Consider the following 15,471-nt stretch of genomic DNA (forward strand, 5'->3'; position numbering starts at 1 on the left):
AGTCTCATTGAAGGCAGAAACCGTTCTTATATACTCTTAATATGTGCTTTACAAAATTCAGGTGAATAAACGACAGTTAATGCAAACAAGAAGAAATTCACAAAGGTCCATGTGATTTGCACTTACACAGTCTTTCATTTTGGCTTTCTTTTACAGTAAGCAATGGCATCAACCATTCTCCTCCTACCCTGAATGGTGCCCCATCACCACCGCAGAGATTCAGCAATGGTCCTGCCTCTTCCACATCATCTGCACTAACAAATCAACAATTGCCAGCCACTTGTGGTGCTCGGCAGCTCAGCAAATTGAAACGTTTCCTTACCACTCTGCAACAGTTTGGCAATGACATCTCACCTGAGATTGGGGAGAAGGTGCGGACTCTTGTTCTGGCACTGGTGGTAAGTATAGTGTTGCTGTCCACAGCTACTTAAGTATGTGGCTCTGATCCCCAGCTAGCAAACCTGTAGCAACATGGCAAAATCTACAGACTAATACAGTTATGTAACTTGTATGGAAGTATAGAACTGTGGGTTTCAACTATGTATAACAGTGTTTATTCAAGAAACAAATCTAGAATGTTTACCTTATTTCTTAGGGTGTTGATTTAATTCCAATAAGTAGCTTTGAATTTGTCTAAAGACTGAGTTTCAACAGGCCACTGAGGTTCAACCAAGTTAATATAAGGTTTTGTAACTTAATATATTTGGCATATATTCAGGGTCCAGCATATTGTTTCCAAACCTAAGAGAAAAGAAAAGCAGGGAGTTTAATTTTCAGAACAGTAATTTGTAAAATTATAAGTCTCATAGTCTAAATAGTATCAAAGGCATGACATTTTTCATCTCCTCAGCAAATGGACTTTTCTTTAGAATTTTCAATGTACACATAATTTTTCTTACTATAGTGAGTGAGGTAATGATGTTCTAACATAGACATCTGGGTGGGGTTTGACTCTTAGTGTATATAAGGAGAGTACTGACAGTTCAGTATTTTTGTAAATTGAATTCTTCAAGATATACCTCTTGAAAAAGTACCCTGTGGTCGTGCATGTTGACCTTTACAAGTCACAGTACTAAGCCTTAACGTTGTAGTTCTCAGTGTAATCAGGGACTCCTGGGATTTCCCCAGACCTCTCCAGGAAGTCCAGGAGGTCAAAATTATTTTCTTCCCCCCACTCTTTTTTTAAGATTTACTTATTTATTTTAGAGAGCCTGAGTGGGAGGGACAGAGGGAGAGGGAGGGAAAATATGAAGAAGACTCTGCTGATCTCCAAACCCAGTGTAGGGCTCGATTTCACAACCTTGAGATCAGGACCTGAGCCAAAACTGAGTCAGATGCTCAACCAACTGTGCCACCCAGGTGCCCTTGTTTTCATAATAATACTAAGATGTGGATCAACCTGGTGCACAGTCAGTTAAGCATCTGACTCTTGATCTCGCCCTGCATTGGGCTCCTCACTGGGCATGCAGCCTACCTAAAAAAATAAAGTAATAGTACTAAGATGTTACTTGTCTTTTCATTCTTACTTTATCCTGAGCATATCGTGGAATTTTCTAGAAGCTGCATAATATAGGTTGATGCAGTGGATTAAATGCAGAAGTAAATAGCAGAACACAGGTGTCTTTTCATAACCTAGATATTAAAAAAACTTGCAAAACTGTAATGACAGTGCCGTTCTTACTACATTTTTGCGAAAATAAATTATTTTGAAATGGGTTAGTAAAAGATAGTTTTCAAGTACTCAACTTTAAATTTTTAATATTGGGATTACTGATATATATAACCCACATGAATTAGAGGGAGTTTGAGGTTTAGAAGTGGAAGAACTGCTAACCTTGGGGGCACCTAGGTGGCTTAGTCAGTTAAGCATATGCCTTTGGCTCAGGTCATGATCCCAGTGTCCTGGGATTGGGTTCCCTGCTCAGTGGGAGGCCTGCTTCTCCCGCTCTTGCTTCCACTCCCCCTGCTTGTGCTGTCTCTCTGTGTCAAATAAATAAATAAAATCTTAAAAAAAAACACAAAACTTAAAAATAAAGAGAACTGTCACCTTAAAAGATTTCTCAGTCTTAGTTTAGAAGAGACAACTTTCATACAAGGCAAAATACAATAAATTACTTTTTCATCATTTCAGATTTGATCCCTTTTGTATTTTAGAGCTGAGGTTGTTCATTTTCATAGGTATTTTATTACAGGAATATGCCACAGTTTGTACTTTTTGCTCTTGATGCACATTGGAGTTTGAGTTTTGATACAGTGTCAGGACCTCAGAACCACTCAGGTTCTGAGATTTGTTAAATGAATTCATAGGACTTAGCATATAGTTGTACTCACAACTAATATTTATTACATTATGTAAGCATAAAGTTACACAGCTGGATTATACAGGAGATCCGGGAATCCATAAAGGAGATTCCATACTGATGGAATCTGGAGAAATCTATCTGCAGGCTTCCTTATGCTTTTTCTCTTAAATGAATGATCACACAGCTCACTCTTACCCCAGCAATGAAAATGCAGCAACATACGTGTGATGTTTTTGCCTAGGGAAACCTATTAGAGACTTAGTGTCCAAGGTTTTTACTAGTATCTGGGTACATAGGCACTGTTTGCCAGCACCTACTGAAATTTCAGATTTCCAGAAGGAAAATCCGTATTCAGCAGAAACCACATTGTTTGCAAAAACAGTCTCTGCACAGTCAGCCACCTTTATCAGTTAGGAAAGCTTTTTTTGTGGGGGGGGGGGGTTTGTTTTGTTTTGGGGGAAAAAATTGTTTCTGGTCCAATTTTACACTAATGAATCTAGAGTAACAAAATTGGACTTAATTATCAAAGTGAGTTTGAACGTAATTGGAAGCAAAGTCTTACACATCAGAATGCCATACCATTCTAGCAACAGATTACTTTAAGTGAGCCTATGGTTGAAGGTAATTTAAGAGTAGAAGGAAAAAATGATAAGGGCACCTGTGTGGCTCAGTTGGTTAAGCAGCTGCTTTCAGTTCAGGTCCTAATCCTAGGGTTCTGGGTTCGAGTTTTACATTGGGCCCTCTGCTCATTGGAGAGCGAGCTTCTCCCGCTGCCTCTGTGAGCTCTCATTTTCACTCTCTCAAATAAATAAATCTTTAAAAAACAAAAAAGATAGACCTCATTTGCAAAAATAAAAAAATTTAGTACAGAAGTATTTATATGTAGGCGTAGCCAATTATCTACTTTAAATGGCCATGCTTGGGTTATTTTTCTCATGGTGTCATTAGTAGGTGGTAAAAATCCATGTAAAAAATTTTACCAACTTACCCATTTTTAAGTGTGCAATTCAGTGATATGAGTGTATCCATGTTTGTGCAAACATCACTACTATGCACCTCAAGAACTCTTAAACAAAACTGAAACTTCATGCCATTAAATAATAACTCCCTATTCTTTCCTCCTTAGTTCCCATCAACCATCATTATACTTGACTACTCTAGATACGTCATTTAAGTAGAATCATACAGTATTTGTCTTTTTATAGCTGACTTACTTCACCAAGCATAGTGTCCTCAGGGTTCATCCATGTTGGGGCACCTGGGTGGCTCAGTCATTTAAGTGGCTGCCTTTGGCCCAGGTCCTGATCCCAGAGTCCTGAGATAGAGTCCCGAATTGAGCTTTCTGCTCATCGGGAAGTCTTTTAGGGGAGTCTGCTTCTCCCTCTGTTTTCTCCCTGCTTGTACTGTCTCTTTCTCTTTGACAAATAAATAAAATAAAATCTTAAAAAAAAAAAAAAGTTTCATCCATGTTGTAGTGTTTGTCAGATGTTTCTACTTTCTTATGGCTGAAAATACTCCATTGCGTGCATGTGCCATATTTTGCTTGTCCATTCGTCTTCTGTTGCATCCCTGGGATACTTCTAACTTTTTGGTTAGGGATGCTTTTATATCCATATGGGAAACTGTTTGTCAGCCGAGTTATAGGTGCCAGCCAGTGACCCAGTCTTATAAGCACCCTTTTTTTAGGTTATCAGTTTTAAACCTGCTGTATTAACTCTTTTCTGTATAGCACCATTGCAGATATTGTTGCTGTAAGCATTCTCACATTGCAGTGTAAGCATCTCACTGATCAATGGAATTGGGATTTCATAAGGTATGCCAGTATACCAATTCAGTATATAAGGCCATTGGTTTTCCTATGTGTTATACTAATTTATACTCTCATATACTGGCATTTTTATAAAGATTAGTGACCCAGTCTGTTCAGGCTGTTAGATATCAAACACGGGGTGAGTTATAAACAACAGTCATTTACCTTATAGTTCTGGAGGTTGGTAAGTCGTGCCATAGATTTTGTATTCAGTGAGAGCCTACTCCTAACTCTTAGGTGGCAGCCTTATAAGTGTGTCCTCATAGGGCCAAAGGAGCAAGGGAGATTTCTCAAGCTCCATCTCTTTAAAAAACAAAAACAAAAACAATTTCCTTTATTTATTTGACAGAGTGAGTACAAGCAGGGAGAGTGGGAGAGGGAGATGTAGGCTTCCCGCTGAGCAGGGAGCCTGATGCAGGCTTGATCCCAGGATCTTGGGACTCATGACCTGAGCCAAAGGCAGATGCTTAATCTCAACTGAGCCAGGTGCCCTTCAGGGTCTCTTTTGTAAGGGCACAAATGCCATTCCTATGAGCTCTGCCCTTGTGACCTAATCATCTACCAAAGGCTCCACCTCTAAATATGAACACATTGGAGAATTATAGGTTTCAACCTACAGATTTTGAGGGGTCACAAATACTCAGAATGTCTAGAGCAATTGTTATTGAAACTATAAATTTATTTGGAGAAGATGCAGAAAAAGAAATGTTCGTTAAAATAATACCCATTCGGGGCGCCTTTGTGGCTCAGTGGGTTAAAGCCTCTGCCTTCAGCTCGGGTCGTGATCCCAGGGTCCTGGGATCAAGCCCCACATCGGGCTCTCTGCTTGGCAGGGAGCCTGCTTCCCCACCCCCCTTCTCTTTCTGCCTGGCTCTCTGCCTACTTGTGATCTCTGTCAAATAAATAAATAAAAATCTTTAAAAAGTATGGTTAAGATTTAGGCAGGCAGATGTAAATGGAACAATTGTTCCATGTGGAGGAGACTTCATTAGGCAAGTAAGAAAAGACTACAGTTAGGTACCTGGAGTATAGGTCACCTGTGTGAATTTCATATTTCTGGTATGTAACAGGTAGTGTGCTGGTAGTCCCTAACTATACCAGGAGGCAAACATGCTCAAATTTCTAATGCAAGGTAGAGGAGAATGTTCCATATTCCACGAAGACTACACATTCTGGAGGGCAGTTTGGCAAATTCCAGGTACCTTAAACTAGGTAGTTCCTCTAAGTATTTTCTCACTATGAAATTCATCCTAAGAAGATAATCATTGTAGGGGCACCTGGGTGTCTCAGTGGGTTAAGTCTCTGCCTTCTGCTCAGGTCATGATCTCAGGGTCCTGGGATCAAGCCCTGTGTCAGGCTCTCTGCTCAGCAGGGAGCCTGCTCCCCAACCCCCCACCCCCACCTACTTGTGATCTCTCTTTCTCTGTCAAATAAATAAATAAAATCTTAAAAAAAGAAAATAATCATTGTACAACAAGATTATTGGTTCCAGGGACGCCTGGGTGGCTCAGTTGGTTGGGCAGCTGCCTTCGGCTCAGGTCATGATTCCGGCGTCCTGGGATCGAGTCCCACATCAGGCTCCTTGCTCGGCAGGGAGCCTGCTTCTCCCTCTGCCTCTGCCTGCCATTCTGTCTGCCTGTGCTCGCTCTCTCTCCCTCTTTCTCTCTGACAAATAAATAAATAAAATCTTTAAAAAAAAAAAAGATTATTGGTTCCAGTATTTATAATGACCCCCCCCCAAAAAAATTGAAACCAGCTAAATGTTCTGTAAAATCCTATGTAAATTGCAGTACATCAGTTCAGACGGATATCACATGGTCATGAAATATCAAGGCACAATTTGAAGGTATAGTTCTTCATATTCCTCCTGACAAATAGAGCAAGAAATCTTGAACATTATATAGAAAACAAAAATAATGATGATTCTGAAAGGTAGCAGATATGCTAGTGACCTTGTGACCCAAGGTAGTACATAGCAGTGAGTTCTCTAAGTTCCCTGTTTTCATCATACATCCAGAACTGTGGTCTGTAAAAGCTAGTAACACAGAAACACTTAAGAGCACAAACTACAACAATAACGAAAACCCTTTTTTCTGCCAGAGGATCAAGAAAGGAGCAACCAGATAAGATAAAAATCTTACAGACAATATGTGCACTATGGCAGCCAGTACCTTAGGAAGAACTGCAGTAATGGATATAGCCTTCCCTTTCCCATCAGAGACCCATTGGGGAACCCAAACTCCTACCCCTTGCCAGCGATAATGTATCCTTCTTCACCTCTCCAAATCAATAGAGGTTGAGTGGGGAACCTGGGATTATACCCTAAAAAGGATTCTCCTTTTTCCAGTGGTGCAAGTATCAGAGGAGGATTCCAAAACCGAAGTCAGAGATAAGATCCAGAGTCTTATAACATAGAACCCAAAATGTCCAGGATACAATAGAAAATGACTTATCATACAAAGAACCAGGACCATCTCAACTGGAATAAAGAAAAAAAAACAAAACGGTCAATCAACAGATATCAACTAAACTGACACAGATGTTTGCACAGCATCCTAAAATGCTCCAGTGAGAATTATGAACACAAATGAAAAAATACAAAGGCTCTGCAGATTAAAAAAAAGAAGATAGAAAAAAGTGGAAATTTTAGAACAAAAATAAAAATAGCAGTGGACTCATCGGTAAGATGGAGAGGTAAAACAATGGAAAATAATTACTATTCTATGCAATAGAGTGAAAAGGACTTAAAACAAAATGAACAAAACCTCAGGGACCTAAAAGAATAAAATAGAAGATCTGAGTCACAGTAGGACAGAAGAAAGTATGGGGCTGAAATAATGACTGAATTTGCTGAAATTTGACAAAAGACCTAAATCTACAGATTGAAAAAAGCAAACAGACCTCAAATAAGACCCCCACCCCAAGACAAAATCTTGAAAGCAGCAAGAAGGAAACTCTTACCTATAAAAGAAAAATTCTAGTGACAGTGGCATTTTTCAAATGCTGAAAGAAAAGAACTGTCAACCCACAATACTACATACATCAAAAATACACTTCTGGAGTGATCAAAATATTCTCTTAGTTGAAGTAAAACTAAGAAATTGTTTCTAAGCAGACCTCCCCAAAAAGAGTGGCTTAAAGAAGATCCTGAAATAGAAAATGAGAAAAGAAGCAATCTTTTTTTTTTTTTAAGTTTTTAAAATTTATTTGTGAGAGAGCACAAGTAAGGGGAGTGACAGGCAGAGGCAGAGGGAGAAGCAGGCTCCATGCTGGGAGCAAGGAGTCCAATGTGGTACTCGAATCCAGGACCCTGGGATCATGACCTGAGCAGAAGGCAGCAGCTTAACTGACCGAGCCACCCAGGCTCCCGAAAAGAAGCAATCTTCAAATATTACAGTAGATGAAGGAAAAGTGGAAAGAGCAAACACAAAAGTCAGTACAGTAGATTTTCCTTCTTGAGTTTCCTAAACTGTGGTGGTTGAAGCAAATTTACGACATTGTCTGTGATATGATTGTGTGTGTGTGTGTGTGTGTGTGTGTGTGTGTGTGTGTGTGTGTGTGTATGTATGTATAAAGGAAATATTTAAGACAATTATATTCTAAACTAGAAAGCATAAAGGCAGACAAGGTTTCTACACTTCCGTATCTTTTTAAGTAATTATTTATTTATTTGAGAGAAAGTGAGTGAGAGCATAAGCAGGGGAGCAGGAGGAGAAGCAGAGGGAAAGGGAGAAGCAGACTCCCTGCTAAGCAGAGAGCCAGATGACGGGCTCAGTCCCAGGACACTGAGATCACGACCTGAGCTGAAGGCAGACACTTAGCCAGTTGAGCCACTCAGGCGCCTCTCTGCATTTCTGTATCTTGACTGCCATGATGACGACATGGAATACACAATGTGCGCTAAAGTGGCAGAGAATTATATACACATTCCACCAGTGTTTTTCCCTCAGTGATAATCCATTGCAGTTACAGAAAATGTAACCAGTGGGGGAACCTCTCTATTGTTTTTACAACTTCCTATGGTGGGATTTATCTCAGAATTTTAAAAGATAAATGTTATTCAGTGGCCTGTGTATACCCGTTGTCTTCTAAGACCACCTTAGGTCTTGCCCTTGTGATCCAGAGACCAGATTCCCTGACATTCTACATTCTTTGTGAGAAGCATCTTTTCCAAGGCTACATTTTCACTTCTTAGGGTGGACACTTCTGTAAAGCCTTCCTTGTTCCCCTCTGATTCAAGCATGTCTTCTCTGTGTGCCAGTAGTCTTCTGCTCACATATGTATCAATCAGTCTGTAATGAATAGCTTGCTTGTCTGTTTTCCTTCTACACTGTGAGTTTAAAAAAAACAACCATGCTGGGATGCCTGGATGACGCAGTCGGTTAAGCATCGGCCTTTGACTCAGGTCATGATCCCAGGGTCCTGGGATTGAGTCCTGAGCTGGGCGCCTTGCTCCCTGAGGAGCCTGCTTCTCCCTCTCCCTCTACCTACCACTCTGCCTACTTGTGCTCTCTTTCTCTATCAAATAAAATCTTTAAAAAAAAATACAAGAAAAACCATGCTCTTATAAATTAAATGACTGAAGGAGAGGGAAAGATAATGGAACGGTGGCTTACCATTCTTCGCAGAGGACTGCCCTGCATCTACTGTATGTATAGTCCTGAGTCAGTTTCTGTGGTCTACGTCACTGTTTACCTGACCACACAGCTCATTCTTTCCCTTTGCCCATCCACAAGAAATTTTAAAAATCAGTCATACAACCTTTTTCATATATTTATTCATGTCTACTTTTAGCGGCCTGATTGCACTCAATTCAGTAGGAAAGGAATGTATTTTTATTCCTGATTAGCCGTACCTTTGGTTGCATTGTAGAAATGTCATGGACTTAAAACAGAATGAGTTAAATTTTAAAAGAATCTTGGTGTGTGGCAGGCACCTGAGTGGCTCAGTCTGTTAAGCTTCCAACCCTTTGTGCTCAGGTCATGATGCCAGGGTTGTGAAATCCATCTGCACGGTGCTCTGCACTCAGTGGGGAGTCTGCTTCCCCTCTGCCCCACTGCCCCCCAGCTCACACACTCTTTCTCTCTCTCTCTCTCATAAATAAGTCTTCTAAAAAATAAATTCTCTTAGTGTCGAATGAAGTACACTTCAAGTATTTTCATTTAGCATGGTTAAAGTGATACACTTTTTCCCTAAAGGGAAATATTTTTATTTTTTACTGAATATTAATATGATATATTTGGGTAATCCAACATAATTTCATATCCAGAAATAATTGCTGTTGTAATTGTCTTTCCAGGCACTTTAAAGCCCATATAGGGGCGCCTGGGTGGCGCAGTCAGTTGCGTATCTGCCTTCAGCGAGGTCATGATCCTATGGTCCTGGGATCGAGCCTCACGTTGGGCTCCCTGCTCAGTGGGGAGCCTGCGTCTCCCTCTCCCTCTCCCTGCCACTCCTCCTGCTTGTACTCTCTCTTGTCAAGTAAAATTAAATAGCCTTTAAAAAACAACAACATATACGTGTGTGTGTTATTTTCATAAATGGCTTATAGGAAAGCATATTGTTCTTTTTCTGGTGTTTCACTTAACAGTATGTTATGGACACCTTTCCTTATTAATGCATACAAATCTGTCCCCCCTTCCTTAATGTTCTGATACATGACTGTACCATAATTTTTTTTTTGTAAGATCTATCTTAAAAGGAGAGTCTTAAGCAGACTCCATGCCGAGTGCAACACAGGGCTTGATGCCATGACTCCCAAGATCATGACCCTAGCTGAAACCAAGAGTCAGATGCTTAACTGACTATACCACCCAGGCACTCCTCCTGTACCATAATTTTTAAATGCAGTTTACTGGTAGTTGATCTATATGCTTTCTACTCCTTATTGTTAAGAAGCAGTATTGTACTGATAAATAATTTATGTGGTTCTTACTGCATCTTTGAACTTTTCAATAATTTTATAAAAATCCCTAGAGGGTGCCTGGGTGGCTCAGTGGGTTAAAGCCTCTGCCTTCGGCTCAGGTCATGATCTCAGGGTCCTGGGATCGAGCCCCACTTTGGGCTTTGCTCAGCAGGGAGCCTGCTTCCCCCTTCTTTCTGCCTGCCTCTCTGCCTTGTGACCTCTCTCTGTCAAATAAATAAATAAAAATCTTTAAAAAAAAATACTACAGTTGCTTGTTGTTTTTTCGGGGAAGCAAGATTAATGCTCAGTTTTATTTTGTTTTTAACTTGTTATTATACTGTATTTTAAGGAATTCAGGTTAAAACATTTAGTGAACTTCAGTGAAGTATTTTTATTTGTACATTCCCCGTAGCAAAGGAGCTGAGAATCTTTTTTTTTTTTTTAAAGATTTTATTTATTTACTTATTTATTTGACACAGAGACAGGAAGAGAGGGAACACAAGCAGGGGAAGCCGGGGAGGGAGAGGCAGGCTTCCCACTGAGCAGGGAGCCAACATGGGACCCGACCTGGGATCATGACCTGAGTCAAAGGCAGATGCCCAACGACTGAGTCACCCAGGTGCCCCTGAGAATCTTATTTAAAACTAGACTTTCGTTGGGGTGCAGGGGTGGTTTAGTTAAGTGTCCGGCTCTTGATCTCTGCATTAAGTCTTGATCTCGTGTTGTGAGTTCAGGCGCCACACTGGGCATGGACCCTACTTAAAAAAACAAAAAAACAAAACTACACTTTTGAAAAAATGCAGGGGAAGTGCAGTGACTTTACTGGAAACTAAAATCTTCCCAGTATGGAGTTTGTCTGTTTTGGGGTACTCTAATATGCAAGCAGATCGTTTGAAGGTAGAAGGTACCTATTGTTCTTCTTTGTTTGGTTCTTTTAAACTTCCTATTTAGAGAATTTAGGAAGCTGATGCTAGCAGGAGGGCAGAACCAATGAAGAAGTGAACTTCATAAGAAGTTGATACCCTAGATTCATTCAGAATTGTTCCATCTGGGATCTTTGTAGGGTTAGTTTTTTGGACCTGAAGTGACTTGCCCTGAACTCCTCAATACAAGGGACCTGAGTGCCTCTCTTCATGCAGGAATAGTGAGGAGGGGAATACCCTGTTCTGCCCCCTGGGCTGCTGCTGAGTGCAGAGGAGAATTTAGTTTTGGGGTACTGGAGAAAAGAAAATTAACGAGGCCAGATTTCTTCATAAAGGAGACAGAATTTGATTAACCTTTGGGAAGGATCTGAGTTTACAGTAGTATTCTTGGAATTACCCATTTCCTTGATTTAAAATGGTTTAGCATAATTAGATTTATACTGGGGGGACAGTATCCAGTTTTACAAGTTGACAATGTGATTTATCTTTTCAGAATTCAACAGTAACAATTGAAGAATTCCATTGCAAGCTCCAAGAGGCGACAAACTTTCCTCTTCGTCCTTTTGTGATTCCATTCCTCAAGGTAATTGTTATGAGATAATTACTGAATGTAATTTATGTTTAGCTTTTTCTCAGGATCTGCTGCTGATTTCAGTTCTGTGATCTCAGGGTGGCTTACTGTATTTTCCTATATTTATTTCGGTCTGCTAGAGAAATGTGAGTGGTTTGTAGATAATAAGCCTTACTTACACGTGGTGAGATGAGACTTGCAAAAGCCTTTAGCTTTTAGTGGTCCATATGTGGCCACTGCTGGTAACACAGGAATAGGAGGGGGTAGTAAATGATGGGGCTGGAGGTGAGTGTGGGGATGCTATGGAAACTGGGCTCTTAGCAGAGAAAGTAACTGGACACTAAATCTTCTGTTCGTGGCCAGAGGTTGAAGTGTGTGTATTTTCTGAGAGGAGGCTATCAGACAAGGAGACGACTTAGAGTTCCCACTTGACCTGAGGACAGAAGAGCATGTGGGAAGGCAGTGTTTCTGTCTCCCCAACCGCAGTTAGACTAGCTTCTGATCACATCCTCTAGAATTTGTGTTCCCTAGAAGATAAGTTTTGGGAGACATTGTTCAGACTTGTTATATCTCTCTGACAAATAAGGCAGTATTAAATTTATTATCTAGGGGCACCTGGGTGGCTCAGTGGGTTAAAGCCTCTGCCTTCAGCTCAGGTCATGATCCCAGGGTCCCAGGATCAAGTCCCACATTGGGCTCTCTGCTCGGCGGGGAGCCTGCTTCCCTTCTTCTCTCTCTGCCTACTTGTGATCTCTGTCTGTTAAATAAATAAAATCTTTAAAAAAGAAAATAAAATAAATCTGTTTATTTAAATATTTTTAATGTTTGTTTATTTATTAGAGAAAGAGCGGCAGAGAGCTCAAGGGTGGGTGGGGGTGGCTGCAGAAGGGAAAGGGAGAAGCAGACTCCCTGTTGAACAGGGAGCCCAATGCAGGGGTCAGTCCTAGGACCCTGAGATCAAGACCTGATCTGAACCAGCTGAGCCACCCTGGTGCCCTCCAGGTCAGGATTATTAATATGAATGTGCAAACAGAAGTAAAACTGGCTTCTATAGAGTGGGCAAAGGAAGTCAGTTTAATCTCTACTGGACATAATATTATGCATGTCCATAGACACCAAGTATTTTGCACTCCTATCAATAATTTGCCAAGATACAAAGTAACTAAAAGGCAGTGAAAGACAAGAGTCAAATACCAGTGTGCTCTAGACCAAGCATAGTTTGGAAACCTGTGACCCAAATTCAGCTCACTGCGTATAGCTCTGGAGAGGAGAATTGTTTTTAAACTCTATGTCCAATGTAGAACTTAAACTCACCATCCTGAGATCAAGATCAGATGGTCTAGTGACAGCCAGCCACGTGCCCTAAGAAGAATAGTTTTAATAGGGCGCCTGGGTGGCTCAGTGGGTCAAGCCTCTGTCTTTACGGCTCAGGTTATGATCTCAGGGTCCTGGGATTGAACTCCGCATTGGGCTTTCTGCCCAGTGGGGAGCCTGCTTCCCCCTGTCTCTCTGGGCCTGACTTTCTGCCTACTTGTGATCACTCTCTTTCTGTCAAATAAATAAAATCTTTAAAAAAAAATAGTTTTAATAGATGGATATTTATAATCAGTTTGTGATGGGGAACACAACTCTGAGCCCCAGTTAACGTAAATGTTTAATCTTCAACCCCCCAACAAAATGAATTCCATTCTTTTTAGTAGCAATAGACTAATGTTACAAAAATTACATTCTGTGGTTTATGTTCAACTTTTGTCAACACAGTGTAGAAATTTGTTTTCTCTCTTATATATGAGTTACCCACATAATATTTTCAGTTTTGCCTCTTGACTCAACACCTAAAACATCTGGCCATATAAATATACCCCTTTTACCTGCTTTTACCTTCACTTCCTAAAAAAATATAATAGCATAGGGGCACCTGGCTGGTTCCGTTGGGGGATCATACAGCTCTGGATCTTGAGGTTGTGGGTTCAAGCCCTATGTTTTGGGTGTAGAGATTACTTAAAATCTTTTAAAAATATATAATAGTAGGGCACTTGGGAGGTTCAGTCGGTTAAGCATCTACCCTTTGGATCAGGTCGTGATCTCAGGCTGGGGTTGAGCCCTTCGTTGGGCTCCCTGCTCAGCAGGGAGTCTGCTTTTCCCTCTTCTTCCTACCCTCTACCCTACTCATGCTCTCTCTCTCTCTCTCTCTCTCTCTCAAATCAAAAAATTTTAAAGAAAAATCGTGTGTGTGTGTGTGTGTGTGTGTGTGTGTGGTTTTATATATGATGTGTGTGTATATGTATATACATATGCATCAAAAAGATGCGTCGTTACTAAAGTATTGATAATTAGTTTCTTAAATCTTTTTTAAAAATATTTAAAATTATTATTATTTCATAAAGATTTTATTTATTTATTTGCCAGAGAGAGTACACACAAGGGGAGCGGCAGGCTGAGGGAGAAGCTGGCTCCCTGCTGAGCAAAGAGCTCAACGCTCCCAGGACCCTGGGATCTTGACCCAAGCTGAAGGCAGACGCTCAACCAACTGAACCACCTAGGCATCCCTAAATCTTTTAAAATTAGATTAGGGATGCCTGGGTGGCTCAGTCAATTGAAGGACTCTTGATTTCAGCTCAGGTTTTGATGTTGGGGTCCTGAGATCAAGCCCCATATTGGGTTCACCACTCAAAAGGGAGTCTGCTTCTTTTCCTCTTCCTTTGTTTCTCCCCCTGCTTGCACGCTGTCTCTCACTCTCTCACCAAAAAAAAAAAAAAAAAAAAAAAAAAAAAAGATTTAAAATTAGAGTGTAGCAAACAAACAGGAAAATTCGTAGGTGTCAGGTGCCCAGGCTGTGTGTGCCTCTGTTCTGATAGGATTGAAGCCTTGCCTCTCAGAGCAGTCTGTAGTGCCGCCCTAAAACAGCTGTGCTGGTTCTATCTTGGTCTCTTTGCTCTATGTCAGAGCTAATAGACAATTATCCCCCTTAAGACTACAGAACCAAGAAAGATTTGTGAAATTTTTGTTAATAGGAAATAATTAGGGGCGCCTGGGTGGTTCAGTGGATTAAGCCTCTTCCTTTGCCTTCGGCTCATGATCACAGGTTATGATCTCAGGGTCGAGGGATTGAGCCCTGCATCCGGCTCTCTGCTCAGCAGGGAGCCTGCTTCCCTCTCTGCCTGCTTGGGATCTCTCTCTCTGTCAAATAAATAAATAAAAATCTTTAAAAAAAAAAAAAAGGATTTAACATTTTAAAAAATGCATCAAAGGGCACATGTCACCGATACAAAGATCTGACGGTATTTTTTTTAATTTATTTTTTTTTATATAGTTGCTACAAGATTGAGGTTATAGAACAGACTTAAAAAGTGTTTTATATTGTCACATTCCCTATTCTTAACTCTGTTATTTTGGAAAACAGCATGAGGTAGGTTGTTATGGCAGCTCTTTGGCTAACATTTGGATTTTGTCAATTTATTTCTGCTTTAAAACAGTGACTAATTATGTTGCCTGCTAAATTAACCCTTGGTAAAGGAGTGACTACTTGCATCTATTAAAATTCTCCTTTTATTTGTTCATCTGTTTCCATTGAGATGAAGACTTCTGTTATGGGCTCAGTCTGAATTACTATTAAATTTGGGGAGAAAATTTAATTATTATAATAATATATAATAATATAATTTTATTTTAATAAAAGGAATATAGGAAAAGTACATTTTACATATTGAAGGACTTAGAGTGAAGTTTATAGATGTATAGGGTTTTTTTTATATGATTTGTCCCCATTAAAGGTTTTCTAAGTTTGAGAAGAAAGTATAATCAGTATATAGTTAATTATCCTTTTACAAAAGAAGAAAACATACCCACCTAGGGTGCCACACTAAGAAATAGATTTTGCCCATGGGTCACCTATGCATTCTCAGGGTCTAGTCTAATGCTCATTGCCTCCATTTCCATCACTCTCAGTACTTCTTTAA

The 15,471-nt window shown here is 40.2% G+C and overlaps 1 protein-coding gene across 7 annotated transcripts in view; it reads left to right on the forward strand.

Moving 5' to 3' along the window:
- The window catches only part of CBFA2T2 (CBFA2/RUNX1 partner transcriptional co-repressor 2), a 162,342-nt gene that overhangs the window by 117,838 nt on the left and 29,033 nt on the right, over positions 1 to 15,471 (forward strand). For all 7 annotated transcript variants that reach the window (XM_047744978.1, XM_047744979.1, XM_047744981.1 and 4 more), the window contains exons 3-4: positions 157 to 398; positions 11,435 to 11,524. In XM_047744978.1, the coding sequence (XP_047600934.1) occupies positions 157 to 398; positions 11,435 to 11,524 (332 nt within the window). The remainder of the gene's footprint in view (positions 1 to 156; positions 399 to 11,434; positions 11,525 to 15,471) is intronic.

Source organism: Lutra lutra, chromosome 9, assembly GCF_902655055.1.
Source record: "Lutra lutra chromosome 9, mLutLut1.2, whole genome shotgun sequence".
NCBI classification, from domain to species: domain Eukaryota; kingdom Metazoa; phylum Chordata; class Mammalia; order Carnivora; family Mustelidae; genus Lutra; species Lutra lutra.